Source organism: Phacochoerus africanus, chromosome 6 (genome assembly GCF_016906955.1).
Source record: "Phacochoerus africanus isolate WHEZ1 chromosome 6, ROS_Pafr_v1, whole genome shotgun sequence".
Lineage (NCBI taxonomy): Eukaryota > Metazoa > Chordata > Mammalia > Artiodactyla > Suidae > Phacochoerus > Phacochoerus africanus.
This window is the reverse complement of record NC_062549.1, coordinates 63,946,951-63,958,913: the sequence shown is the minus strand read 5'-3', so window position 1 is coordinate 63,958,913 and position 11,963 is coordinate 63,946,951. Positions and strand designations below refer to the sequence as shown.

Sequence of the window (11,963 nt, the reverse complement as noted above, 5' to 3'; positions counted from 1 at the left end):
CATGGTCTCCTTTCCTGAAAAAGAGCCTCATTTGCTGGAAGCTCTGAAAAAGACTTTAAGGCTAGCTTGCAGCAGACATCCCACCCCCAAGAAGCCAGCCACCAGAACTGGTGACCAGGCTAAGAACCTCTAAACACCATGATAAGGTCACTAGTTACTAGTCCAAGTCACGCGTTACTCCCAAGTTCTCCTTTAACCAGTAATATCACCCCGCTGCTGACTTCTGTCCCCCAAGACTGGATCCTGAAGGCTGGATCCCCCCTAGGTAAGATCAAAAACCCAAGAAAGACAGAAAGCCATTTTGCAGCATTTGGGTTCAGTGTGGTTCAAACCATGCTCCCTCACTTCCCTCTCACTTCCTAAACTCCGGCCGTATTTTCTCTCCCTGGTCAAGAAACCTACCTTTCCATTCCATAAAATAACAGACACACCCCAAATCAGGCAGTTGTTTGGGAAGTTTTACCCTTCACACTTTTTAAATTTTTCTAAGGTTTCTACAAAGAGGATGCTCCTTAAAAAAAAAGACCTGTGTTTAAAAAACCATGTGATGGGAGTCCCAAATTATTATTTCCCTTGACAAGTGCAGGTGATGACGTCAAAAAATTCTATGTAAACCTTATTTGAAAAAAAGAAAAGCTTTACTGAAATACAAATTGGTGCCTTATATTGTGGTTTTATTCTGCCAATTAGACCTGAGGGCCAATCCCCCACCATGGGTGTGTGGGCTCTAGGGGATTCTTGAACTACTTGCAATTGTTAGCACTGGAGTGTTTGGGGCTGGAGAAAGCTGTGTGTGTGTGTAAGAAAGAAATGTACTATATTACTTTGAAAAGTGTATGCCTTTTACCATGGCCCTGGCTCCCAAAGACTTTTAAGGTCCAACAATCCTCCAGTTGTTGCCCTCCTGTAACCTTCGCCTTGAGAAGAAGAATCAGAATCACAGAAAGGAAGGCGAGTCATATTTGGAAAGGCAGTAATCCAAAGGTGATCACCTCCTTTTCCGCTGACAATGGTCCAGTTCTCATCCACAGCCGAGAGGGCGCCTTTAAATTAATTCCCAGTCAAATTCAGTCCGGGGCAACAAAGACCACATTTTGACGCCCCGAGGGCACTTGGTTTTCACAATGCGTTTTATTATTCATAAAAAAATAAATTTATTTACATTTGCTAGTTACTGTGATGGTGCAGTCTGGGCAGCGGCGCGTTCCCCGGAGCAGGGTCACTAGGTACCGAATAGCCCCAGCGGCCCGCTCCGCGATCCTCACGCGGGAGGAAGAAGGGGGGCGCAGGGAGGCGGGGTTGGAGGCGGGAGCCACACGAGCTTGGAGAGGGGAGACTAGATGAGGAAGGTTAGGACGGGGGCGCAGCAAGTAGGTGAACGAAGAGGGAGCAGAGTGAGGCTCCAAGGCAGATCCAAGCCAGGTTAGTGCGGCGGAGGGGGAGGGGGGGGAAGGGAGGAAGAGGAGACACAAGGGATGCTCAAGCCAAGAACCAGAGAGCTGCCACTGCAGCCAGGTTAGGAAGAGAGGGCAGTAAGGGGCGTGACCGCACCTGGAGGCCGAACCGCCCGGAGCGCTCGGGGCAAAACCCACCCGGGCGGTCTCTGAAAGCACGCCTCCAACTCTTCCCGCCCAGAAAGGGCGTCGTCCGCCCGCCAGGGGGTGGGGGTGGGGTGGGGATGGCGCAGCCTTGTGGAATGCAAACCCAGCCCAGGTATCCCACACGTCACTATTTGCAACTTAAAAACACGCCCAGATGTAGGTCTCCGGTGCAGACCTCTGTCTTTGAAGCGGAACACTGAGTGCGCATGCTAACCGTTGCCAACCCTGAGACGCCAGGGCTGTGCAAAGTCGGGCCATCACACGTGTGTACCGGGCTCTGCTTGGAAACTAACCCCTAGGTGGCTGGGCGCTGGGCTCAGTCTGCGGCGGCGGGGCTAGTCTACACTGCTGAAGCTCGAGGTTGGATCTGAGTCCGCGCGTGAACTTTGCCCAGACCTGCGGCAGCCTAGCCGTCCCCGCCCTGAGATGACAGCCGCGCCGCCGACCCTCAGGCTCGGCCCCCCAGGCCCGCCACCACTAGGTTTCACAGTTCCGGGGTGGGGGAGGCTAGGAGAATCCAATAGGTCTTTCTTCCTGTTCTCCGCGGATTCTTGCGCAGATTCCCTTCTCTCCCTGACCCCCAAACACAGGCGCTTAATCAATAGAACCGTCAAGTGAGTTCGAGTTCGATCTAAGCGGTGGTCCCACATAACCTGCCGGCTGCGGAAACTTCTTTGGTGTCAGAGTCGGGTCGTCCAGAAACCACAAAGGGCCACGTCTGTAAAATCAAAAAGGTCGTCAGACACTGGAGGAGAAACCATTTCAAGCTGAAACCGCTCTCTAAAGTGAACCCTAGCATATCCCTGGCTTTGAGTAGCTCAGATTTTATCAGTATTCTGGTAATCTATGTATCTTTCCTCTCAGTTAAGAGTTTAATTTTACTGGATTTTGATTACATGAGACATCAGATGTCCATCCATGCTGCCCTCTCGACGATTCCGCAAAACTTGCATAAACTGGGGATTTTGTTGCTTAATTCCCTTCCCTCCAACACACACACACACACACACACACACACACACACACACACACACACACACACACACCACCACCACCACCAGCCACTCGTCCCAAGTAGAAATTGGGATATGATCTTTCTCAAGCCCGGAGAGTTGGCAGGTCGGAGAGGGACTTTCCAGACAAATCCCTTGTGGGGAAACCTCTGCTATTCTTCAATAATTGAAAAATCCAATGACTTTTAAAAATAGCTCGCCCTTCCCTCTTTCCTTTCAGAAAGCAGGGCTAGTTGATTCAAACCTGTCAGACTCTTAACTGGAAGTTTGGAAAGCGAGATTTGCCTTTCAATCTGCAACGGGATAGCGGACTCAGATGGAATTGGTTCACCCCGGAAGCAGGATATTAGCCAACAGCTGTCACTGGGCAAAGCACCACTTAACAATCATCAGAATGATGCAAGCACAGGAGGGTGGATGGTTCTCCTCCAGGAAAATGGCTGGTCCCTCCTGCGATTTGGGAGAAACTAAACTGGCCTCCCCACCACCCATACCAGATCTCCCCCACGACCGCCTTCGCATTTTTCCCAGAGGCCAGACACTGCCCGAGCCTGGGAGCTCACTGGGCATCTCTCGGCTGCTAGCCACGGGCCTCACGCGAGGCTCCCCTACCAGGTTCACCGGGTGGACGTAGCCGTTCTCGTAGCGGTCCTCCTGCAACAGCTGCCGCAGGTGCGCGATGTAACTGGAAGCCAGCCGGAGCGTGTCCAGCTTGGAAAGCTTGGTGTCGGGGGGCACCCAGGGCAGGCTGGTCTTGAGCCTGGAGAAGGCTTTGCTTAGCACGCGCATCCGGGCGCGCTCGCGGGCGTTGGCCGCGTTCCTCTGCGACTGCTTGCACTCGGCGGCCGAGCCCTTGGGCGGGAGGGGCTTCTTGCCGCCGCCGCCGCCGCCCCCCGCCACCCGGGGCCGCTTCCTCTTGCAGCCTCCGGCGCCGCCCGCCGCGCCCAGCGCACAGCGCTCCTCTTCGCCGTCGGGGTCTTCCTCCTCTGCCGACGAGTTGTCACTGGGCGAGATGTAGCTGCGCTCCGCGCCCCGGAGGGGCAGCCTCTTGGAGGCGGGGACCGGGTACCCCCGCTGCAGCCCCCGCAGCTCCATCTCCTCGGGGTCGCTCACCGAGCCGGTGGACATCGCTGAGTCCCGCACGCCCCCGCCTTCCTCCCCCAGGCCAGTCTCGCGGTGTCCGCCTTCCGCTCCCTCGCGGAGGCGGGGGTCAGGCTGAACTCTGGAGAGAACTAGAAACCGGGTCGGGAAGCGCGTAGCCGCGAGAGCGAGCCCCGCCGCTGACCCCAGAGAGGGCGGCGGCGAAGTCGGCGCCCTGGCCCCTGCTCGGCGCGCACCACCGCGCTGCGCGTTTTGACAGAACTATTTATCTGTACTCCTCGGAACAAACCACCCCCGGCAAAAAAAGAGGGGGTTGGAGAGGGGGGACAAGAGGTGGGGCGGGGGCGTGGAAGGGGTGGGGACCGCTTTTCCGAGTGTGGAGGATCTGCTGGTGGGGGAGGGGAAGGGGAAGTCTTCGCTGAGCCTTTTGGGCCCCTGGGCCCCACCGACCAGGATCCGTCAGTTCGAGTTGAGTGTGCGCAGGATGAGCAAAGGAGGGGACCTTGTTCATATCCACCCCACTTCTACCCCCAACTGATCTTTGTGCTGGCGAAGATTGTCAGACACTTGGAAACCCCAGGATCGCGACCTCTCTGCTTCTTTCCCAAGTCTTTTCAGCAGAACTGTGTTTTCCAAGTTCATCACTCGTAATGTACGACTGCTTATCCAAGCCCGGCCCCGACAAAAGAGCAGAAGCCAAACAGGCGACACCCGAACAATCCGCGAACTACCTCTCATTGTCCTCGCCTCTTTTTCTTTAGCGTCCCTTCATGGTTTACGAAGCACTTTCGTCTACGTTGCTTCGTTTCATTTTCAAACATCTGTGACTTAAATGTTATTGTCCCCACTTTGCAGAACCTGAAGCTCAGCAGCCCGGATAGATATTAAGTAAAGGACCCCAAATCAACAGGCTGGTAAGTAGCCTATGGGCCCAGAAGCATCCTGGCCCCTCGATATTGCAGTCGCTACTTGCCTCCCATCCACACAGCACAGATCTGCTGTTTTCTGCTGTCTTGAGAGTTCTGTGCATTATTTTTTTTTTAATACCACAGTGCGTAAGATAGAGGATCCTGTCCCAGCTCTTTTGAGTTATTAGCTAGGGAATCGATTGCTATTTTAGATAGTGTGTTGAAGAGAGCTTCCCGGATGCAGAATGCTAAGTCAGCAAATCATCCAAAGTTTTAAAAAATGACAAAACAGCACCCAGAAGTATGCCCCTTCCCTCAAATGAGACAAAACATAACTGAGGTCTCATTTTCTAACTACAAGGGCCTCTGTAATACGTGGCCTGGAGAGGTGTGCTTCGTTTTGGAAGTGGACACCAGTGCCGGCTGTTGCCTGACACTGGACTAGATGTCCTGTGACTGCCCACTGAGTAAAACGAACAAACCTAAAACAACACAACATGATTAAATAATTCTAGGAGCTTGGGATCTGGTTAGTTGCTCCGTCCTACACTGAGGAAACAGTCTTCATACCTGAATTAGGTGTTTACCTGTGCTTCCCCTAAAAGCCCAAGCTGAGCCTCCCAAGCTGAGCGAAGCTTAGGGAAGCAGAAGGGCAGTCAGCCCAGGACCGAGCAGGCAGAAGCCGCCGGGCCAGCCTTACTCCGCCGGCTCTTCCAGCAGAACAAATGCGCTGGGCTCTGAGCCTGAAGTGCTGCAACAGGTGGCTGGTCCCGGCTGACTTCATCACTCAGGCATCATTGTTCCACCTTCGTCTCCCAGGCCCTGCCTCCTCCGTGGGGATGTTTCGTGAAACCCCTCCGGCTCATCCCCTCTTGCAGAGGTTTTCTCCCTGGATATTTTGTCATTTTGTTGGGGGTGGAGGTGGAGGAGTTGGGGGAGGGACACCCCTGGGATCAGTAGGGTAAAAAGATCCGCTACTCTCAGTTCTCTCTGCGCTGGGGAAATGCAGAGTACTTGACAGAGCACAGAAATCTGTCCTGGAACGCTTGAACTTGAACTTGACTCGAGATGCGCCTGGCTAAGGAGAAAAGCAAAAGGGGCGGGGAGGAGGGAGAAAAAGATGTAAAAGGGAGATCTCAGGCAGCTTTCTGCATCGCCTATTGATGACTTGAAGCTATCAGTATAAATACAGCCTCACACATTAGAGACAGGCGTATAGGTTTTTAAAATCGGGATTGTTTATACAGGTGCAGAACAAAGTCTTTTTTAGAAAAGATTAATGGCAGAGAGAGCACTAGATTTTTCTCTAAACAGCCGCAAAAACAGTACCCAGCCTCAATGCTAAGCGGGTCATGGCCAGATTCCTTTTTTTGAAGGAACTGCCTGCCCCCGACAATTTGTGGGTTTTTTCTTTCTTTTCATAGCTCTTTCCTTTTTTTCCATCTTCTTCTCTTCCCTTCTCCCCTCCCTTGTCTCTCTTATTCCATTCCTCCCTCCTGATCTTTTACAAGAAAGATAGCTATTTTCTCCATTTTCTTTCTTCTTGTGGTTTTTTATTTCCCCTTTTCCTCCATTTCTTTCTAGTTATGTTTTCATTCTTTCACCCTTTTTTTCCCCCAAGTTGCGGGCTCCTAATGAAGATAAAGAAATGTGTCTTTGGAGTTCTCTTGTGGCTCATTGGATTAAGGATCTGGCATTGCCATTGCAATGGCGAAGGTTGCTGCTGTGCTGAAGGTTCCATCCATGGCCCAGGAACTTTCACATGCCACTGGTGTGGAAAAAAGAAAGAAAGAAATGCATCTTTATATACATTTCATGTTAGTATATAATTGCAGTTTGCTTTAACAGGCTTGTAATTATATCTGACATTTTTCACTTATTTACACTCTCAACATGCATTTACTTTTCCTTCTTTTTCAATGATTACAAAACCTCCATGAGCTGAGCCGTGAAGTACAATTATGTCTTTTGTAAACTCAGTTGTTTTAATTGTTTTGGTAAGTTACCCCACATTGTAAATAAATAATAAAAGCTTCATTTTTGAATTAAGAAAAAAGCACATTGAAAGCAATGCCTATTTGCCCATGCTTTACAACCTTTTAGATCTGTGACAAACATCTTGATGACTCTGAAATTCTTTAAGATGCCCTTTTTAAGTATTTAATGGGAGATGGGGTTAAAGTTACATTAGCGAACATTAATACATTTAATAATCGTTGATACATTAATAATCCTGGCTCTCCTGCTTCTCAGCTGTATGACCTTTAGCAATTTGCTTCTTCTGAGGCCCAGATAACTAATCTATAACATGAAATATCTATCTAATAGTTGGGAAGGGAAAGTATATGAGAAATTGCCTGAGCCACAGCCTGATGCATGGGAGAAAAATCAATAAATGCTAGTTATTTTCATTACTGTGAATTGCACTCCCCAACATCACCCACCTAATAAGGGTCTGGGCCCAGAAGTGACCAAAGTTTTGGACACCAGGGCTTGTTCTGGATTTCAGACAGCACCTGACATTTCATTTGCTTTAAACTGCAGACTTCTATGGTCTGACATGCACCATTCCATTGGCAGACATTTTCCACAGGCCTCATAAAAGACTTCACTGATGGAAAAATGGATGGGACTGCATTTGAAATTTTCTTTCTTTTCTTTTTTTCCTTTTTTTGGGGGGGCCACACCCACAGCATATGGAGGTTCCCAGGCTAGGGGTCCAATCAGAGCTGTAGCTGCCAGCCTATGCCAGAGCCACAGCAACACAGGATCTGAACTCCCTTTGTGACCTACACTGCAGCTCATGGCAACACCGGATCCTTAACCCACTGAGCGAGGCCAGGGACCAAACCTGCAACCTCGTGGTTCCTAGTCGGATTCGTTTCCCCTGCATTTCGACAGGAACTCCGACATTTTCTTTCTCCAAGCTTTCTCACCATAAAGTCACAGCACTTCTCCAAGTCTCACTTCCCCTATTTGAAAACTGGGATAAAACTTCTAAAGCAGTTACTGAAAGGACTCAACGAGATGGTTGGTGGAGAACCACTATACTAAGTGTAACACCAAAAAGGTGCTTAATTTACTAAAATATTTAAAATGCAGATTTCTGTTTTCAAAAATGGAAGAGTTGAGTGGTTGAAAATCACAGGCCATAGACAAGAAGGTCATTTAACGCCATTCCCCTTTCCAACTCTGAAGTAAGTACTGGGTAAAGAAGTGTGAAGTGGACCAGGCCAAGTTGTTTGGAGTATAGGTCGGAGAAGGGCTGTGTATACCCTGTGGACACCAAGTTAAAGGATGTAGTAAGTAGATGCTTGGAGTTCCCGTCGTGGCTCAGTGGAAATGAATCTGACTAGGAATCATGAGGATGCAGGTTTGATCCCTGGCATCGCTCAGCGGGGTTAAGGATCTGGCGTTGCCATGAGCTGTGGTGTAGGTCGCAGAAGCAGCTCAGATCCCATGTTGCTATGGCTGTGACGTAGGCTGGCGGCTACAGCTCCAATTAGACCCCTAGCCTGGGAACCTCCATATGCCGTGGGTGTGGACCTAAAAATAATAAATAAATAAAAGACAAAAAATAAAATAAAATAAATAGGTGCTTAAGAAATAGTCGTTATGGAAATGCATTTCCCATATGACTTTCCTAGAGGTATCGCCTCAGGGCCTCCTGAAGTTCTGAGTTGTCTAGCTGGCTGAAGAAATTCCCATACCTTTGATCTAGAAAAACAGAGTTAAATCAGCACTGGCCAATCTGGAAGCCACCAGTCCTATGAGGCTATTGAGCACTTGGAATGTGGCTATTTATATACAGTGTTGTAAAATACACACTGGATATTAAAGACAATATGAAGAAAAGAAAAATATCTCGTGAATATTTAAAATTATGTCAAACGTTGATAATTCTCTGGATATGCTGAGGTAAAGAAAGTCTATTATTAAAAATAAATCATACTTTTTATTTTTAGAATTGGCTACTAGAAATTTGGAATTGCAGATGTGGCTCACGTTCTATTTCTATTTCCATTGGGTGATTCAGGGATTAATGCTGCAATTGTGTATTGAGGTCTAGTGTTTGCTGTGGCAGGTGTTGGTGAGACCGACTCCCGCCCACTCAGAAAGTACATTCTCGTGGGAAAAAGCGCCCTAATGTAGGAAGCATAGATGACAGCATGTCTCCTCTCACTAATCCTTGCCATCTAGCCTGCACCTCTCCACGTGTACCGCACCCCACCTAGTCCACCCAACCCGAGAAGGCGTTGAGAAGGGCCGCCAGTGGGTTTGGATTTCCGCGGCCCTTTGTACCCAAAACACTTACAAAGAGGCATTGGGCTCCATTCCCCAGGCAGGATGTGCCGCCTCACCGACACCAGAGAGGGTTTCAGTGACCAGTTCCTCGGCCTTTTCCAAGCGGCCCTGAGTACAAACTCTGACGCCCAGGCCAGGGAGCTGAAGGTTCCGGGTCTGTCCGTGCGCAAGTCACGTGGTAGGCAGATCACGCGGTGTGCGGTCCCACGGAGGTGGTCGGTCACGTGGGGGCGCGGAGTTAGGCTGACAGGTTTCTTCATCTCCTTGAAGCTTCTGCCCTGGGGTCGTCCAGAGTATCCGCGAGCTCCCTGACCTGGAAGGAAAGGACCTCCCGGCACTTGGACCCAGCCAGCCACGTGGTCAGACGCCCTTGGGAACAGTGGGACGCGCGGGAGGAGCCCTCATTCACCCTAGACACAACCAGTCCTCCCCTCGCTCATTTATCCAACAATTGCGGCCAGACTTCTGCTTTCTTGGACCCCTGTGAGGCCTTATTGTTTAGAGAGGCCAGGATCTAGGCACATTTGGTTGGCGGAGGCTGGAGGTAGAAAAGCCGGAGTTAAGAATAAAAAAGGCGAGAGGGAAGGTGGTGAGCCTGAGAGACTTGACTTTTCTCTGCCATTTAGGACAGAAGAAAAAAATCTTCATTGAGTGTCTTGACAGCTAAAAATGCAGGTGACTTTGGAAAAGATTTTTGTTTAAGCAGTAGGTGTTAGGTAAATGTAACTATTCTGCAAATCCCAGATTCCAACTGGAAAGCTGCGAGTCTCCTGCAAATGACTTTTGAATACTCCATTAGCCAGGTACAGCAGCCCAGCTCTCAGAAAGAAAAGCCTTGTGGTAAGGCCTCTGGAGGCCTATTTGTGGAGTCCCTAGGCTTCACTGATTTGGAGAATCCTGAAGGACAAGTTAATCTGGACTGTGGCTCACGGGCCTGATAGCAGTCATATTTCATTCTCAAGCAAAAGCTAAGAAACTCTGTCTTGGGAGGTTTTTTCTTTTACCGTTAATTTTTATTGGCAATAATTTGAAAGCGTGAAAACACTCTATTACGCGACATCCCTTGAAAAGGAGCACACAGCCCTGGTCTCCAGTGTGTGGTCCCAAGACTTTGGGTTTATGCGTGGAATTAACCTGAGAGAGGATGACATCCCGCCATGTGACACGTTCTGCTGTGGACATTAGGATATCTCTGCCTATTGGGTCTGTGGCTCAGGGCCCCTGCAGCTGCACGAACTCCCCTGGAAATTGTTCAACATTGTACAAGGTTAGTTATTACATTATCATTGTCATTCCTTCTCCTGGGGGCTCATTCTTGTCCTAGGCCCTCTCCGAAGGGTGGGCCCTGCTCAGAGTCACTCTCATTTTAGCAACCCTCCCCACCCCCGCTTCACCCTTCATTCTCTCTAGAACATCACGTGAAAACTAAATGCCGCCTGGCGCCAGGAGGAAGTTCTCATGTAATAGATACTTCATGGTGGCAGAGAGCAGGGATTCTGTACACTCTGTCAACCAGTCCCTTCTGTAAAAGAGGGTCCTGGCTTACTGACATACAAATGTGTTTCCTGAGCCCCAGGCCTCTCTGACCTCCAATTCTAAAATGAGCTCTCATAATGATCAGAGAACAGGGAGGTGCTTTGGGAAACGTGCCCACTTTTTCTTGATGTTTTTCTTTCCCTTTGGATTATTTGTGCCGCTCTGCCCAATTAGCAAGGATAATGAGCCAATTAGCTTGCCGAGGGGGAAAAGCGCTGCTACATTTCTCTGTAGGTTTCAGTCTCCAAGGAGCACTCCTAGAGGATGCTGGAAACAGAATTGGATAAGGTATCCTCACGCCTGTGTCATCACCCTGCCCTTATTCCTTCTTAGGTTGCCACATGCAGGCAACTTCCTTTAGGGAAGACAGGAACAGAATTAAAATAAATAATGAGAAAATAAAAAGACTAAACTGTCAATTCAGCGAAGGCAGAGGCTGTGCCTTTTCCATCTGGATACTCCCAGTATCTCACGCTCACTACCTGTGAAAGGCACTGCCTAAATATTTGGTGATTGAAAACATTCACAAACATAATCCAGTCTTTACCCATAATTAATGGGAGGCATGCACATAACCCCTTATTTGCCCTTCATTTTAACAATTCAGTTTTTCCCTGAATCAACACTTACAGAGATCCAGTTACATTTCTAATGAACTGATTAGACTTCTAGAAAGTATTTCATGTTTTCAAATCTAGGTTATGTATCTATTTCCTTACACTATACTTGTCCCAACCCAGAGTTAACTCTAAATAACTGAAGAATTACATTGGCTATAAACATCCCAGTAATGAGATTTCTCCTTATAAAAATACAATCTGGCTTTAAATACCATTTATAACTTTTTTCCTGACTGAAAAAAAAAATCAGAATTTTTGTAAAATTTCAGGGGATCATAAACCTACAAAGCCTCAGATTAACCCTTCATCCTAGAGTAAGGGGGGAATGGAACCCTTAAAGGCCCACACATTTAATGGGTGGACAGAGAAGGGAGATTCAGAGAGAAAAAGACAGTCATCAGATAGGCGAGAAGAAAGCCAAAAGAGAGTAATGTTTTTGAAAGCGAAGGAGGAGTTTCAGGAAATAAGGGGTGGGGACTTCCAGTTAAGGTGGTATGGTAAGGTCACATTTTGAAGCTTCCCTTGTGCTCTACACACATGGCAAGAAGAGTTAAACGGCAAAATTAGGAAACTAAAAAGATAGCCATGTTCAAAAGCAAGAAAAAAATACCTCTGTAGACCAAGAGAAGAAGAGAAACTGAATGTTGAATGAGATCACAGCTCCTGGCATGTCCTTGGGGGCATCGAGAAGTCGAATTCCTTTGCAGAAAGTGGGGGAGCATCGCTGTCCCATGGAAGGAGGAAGACTGACCTGGGTCACTGCCTACATTAGGATGCCAAAGCAGGGCTCCACCTTGGTGAAGGCAACAACAGGAAACTAAAGCGAGCCCAGACAGAGTTTGGCTCTGAGACCAGATCAGTTTCAACTATGTTTCTCTT

The 11,963-nt window shown here is 48.7% G+C and overlaps 1 protein-coding gene across 2 annotated transcripts; it reads right to left on the bottom strand.

Moving 5' to 3' along the window:
• Positions 1-1,112: 1,112 nt before the first annotated feature.
• MSC (musculin) lies at positions 1,113-4,121 on the bottom strand. 2 transcript variants are annotated; one of them, XM_047783764.1, is made up of 2 exons: positions 3,227-4,121; positions 1,113-2,319 (listed from the first exon to the last, which is right to left on the bottom strand). In XM_047783764.1, the coding sequence occupies exons 1-2, from the start codon at positions 3,740-3,742 to the stop codon at positions 2,233-2,235; spliced, it is 603 nt and encodes a 200-aa protein (XP_047639720.1). In that variant the 5' UTR covers positions 3,743-4,121; the 3' UTR covers positions 1,113-2,232. The 2 variants fall into 2 exon arrangements, with proteins under 2 accessions (XP_047639720.1, XP_047639721.1); XM_047783765.1 differs by having other exon boundaries at positions 3,236-3,991.
• Between the last annotated feature and the right edge of the window lie 7,842 nt (positions 4,122-11,963).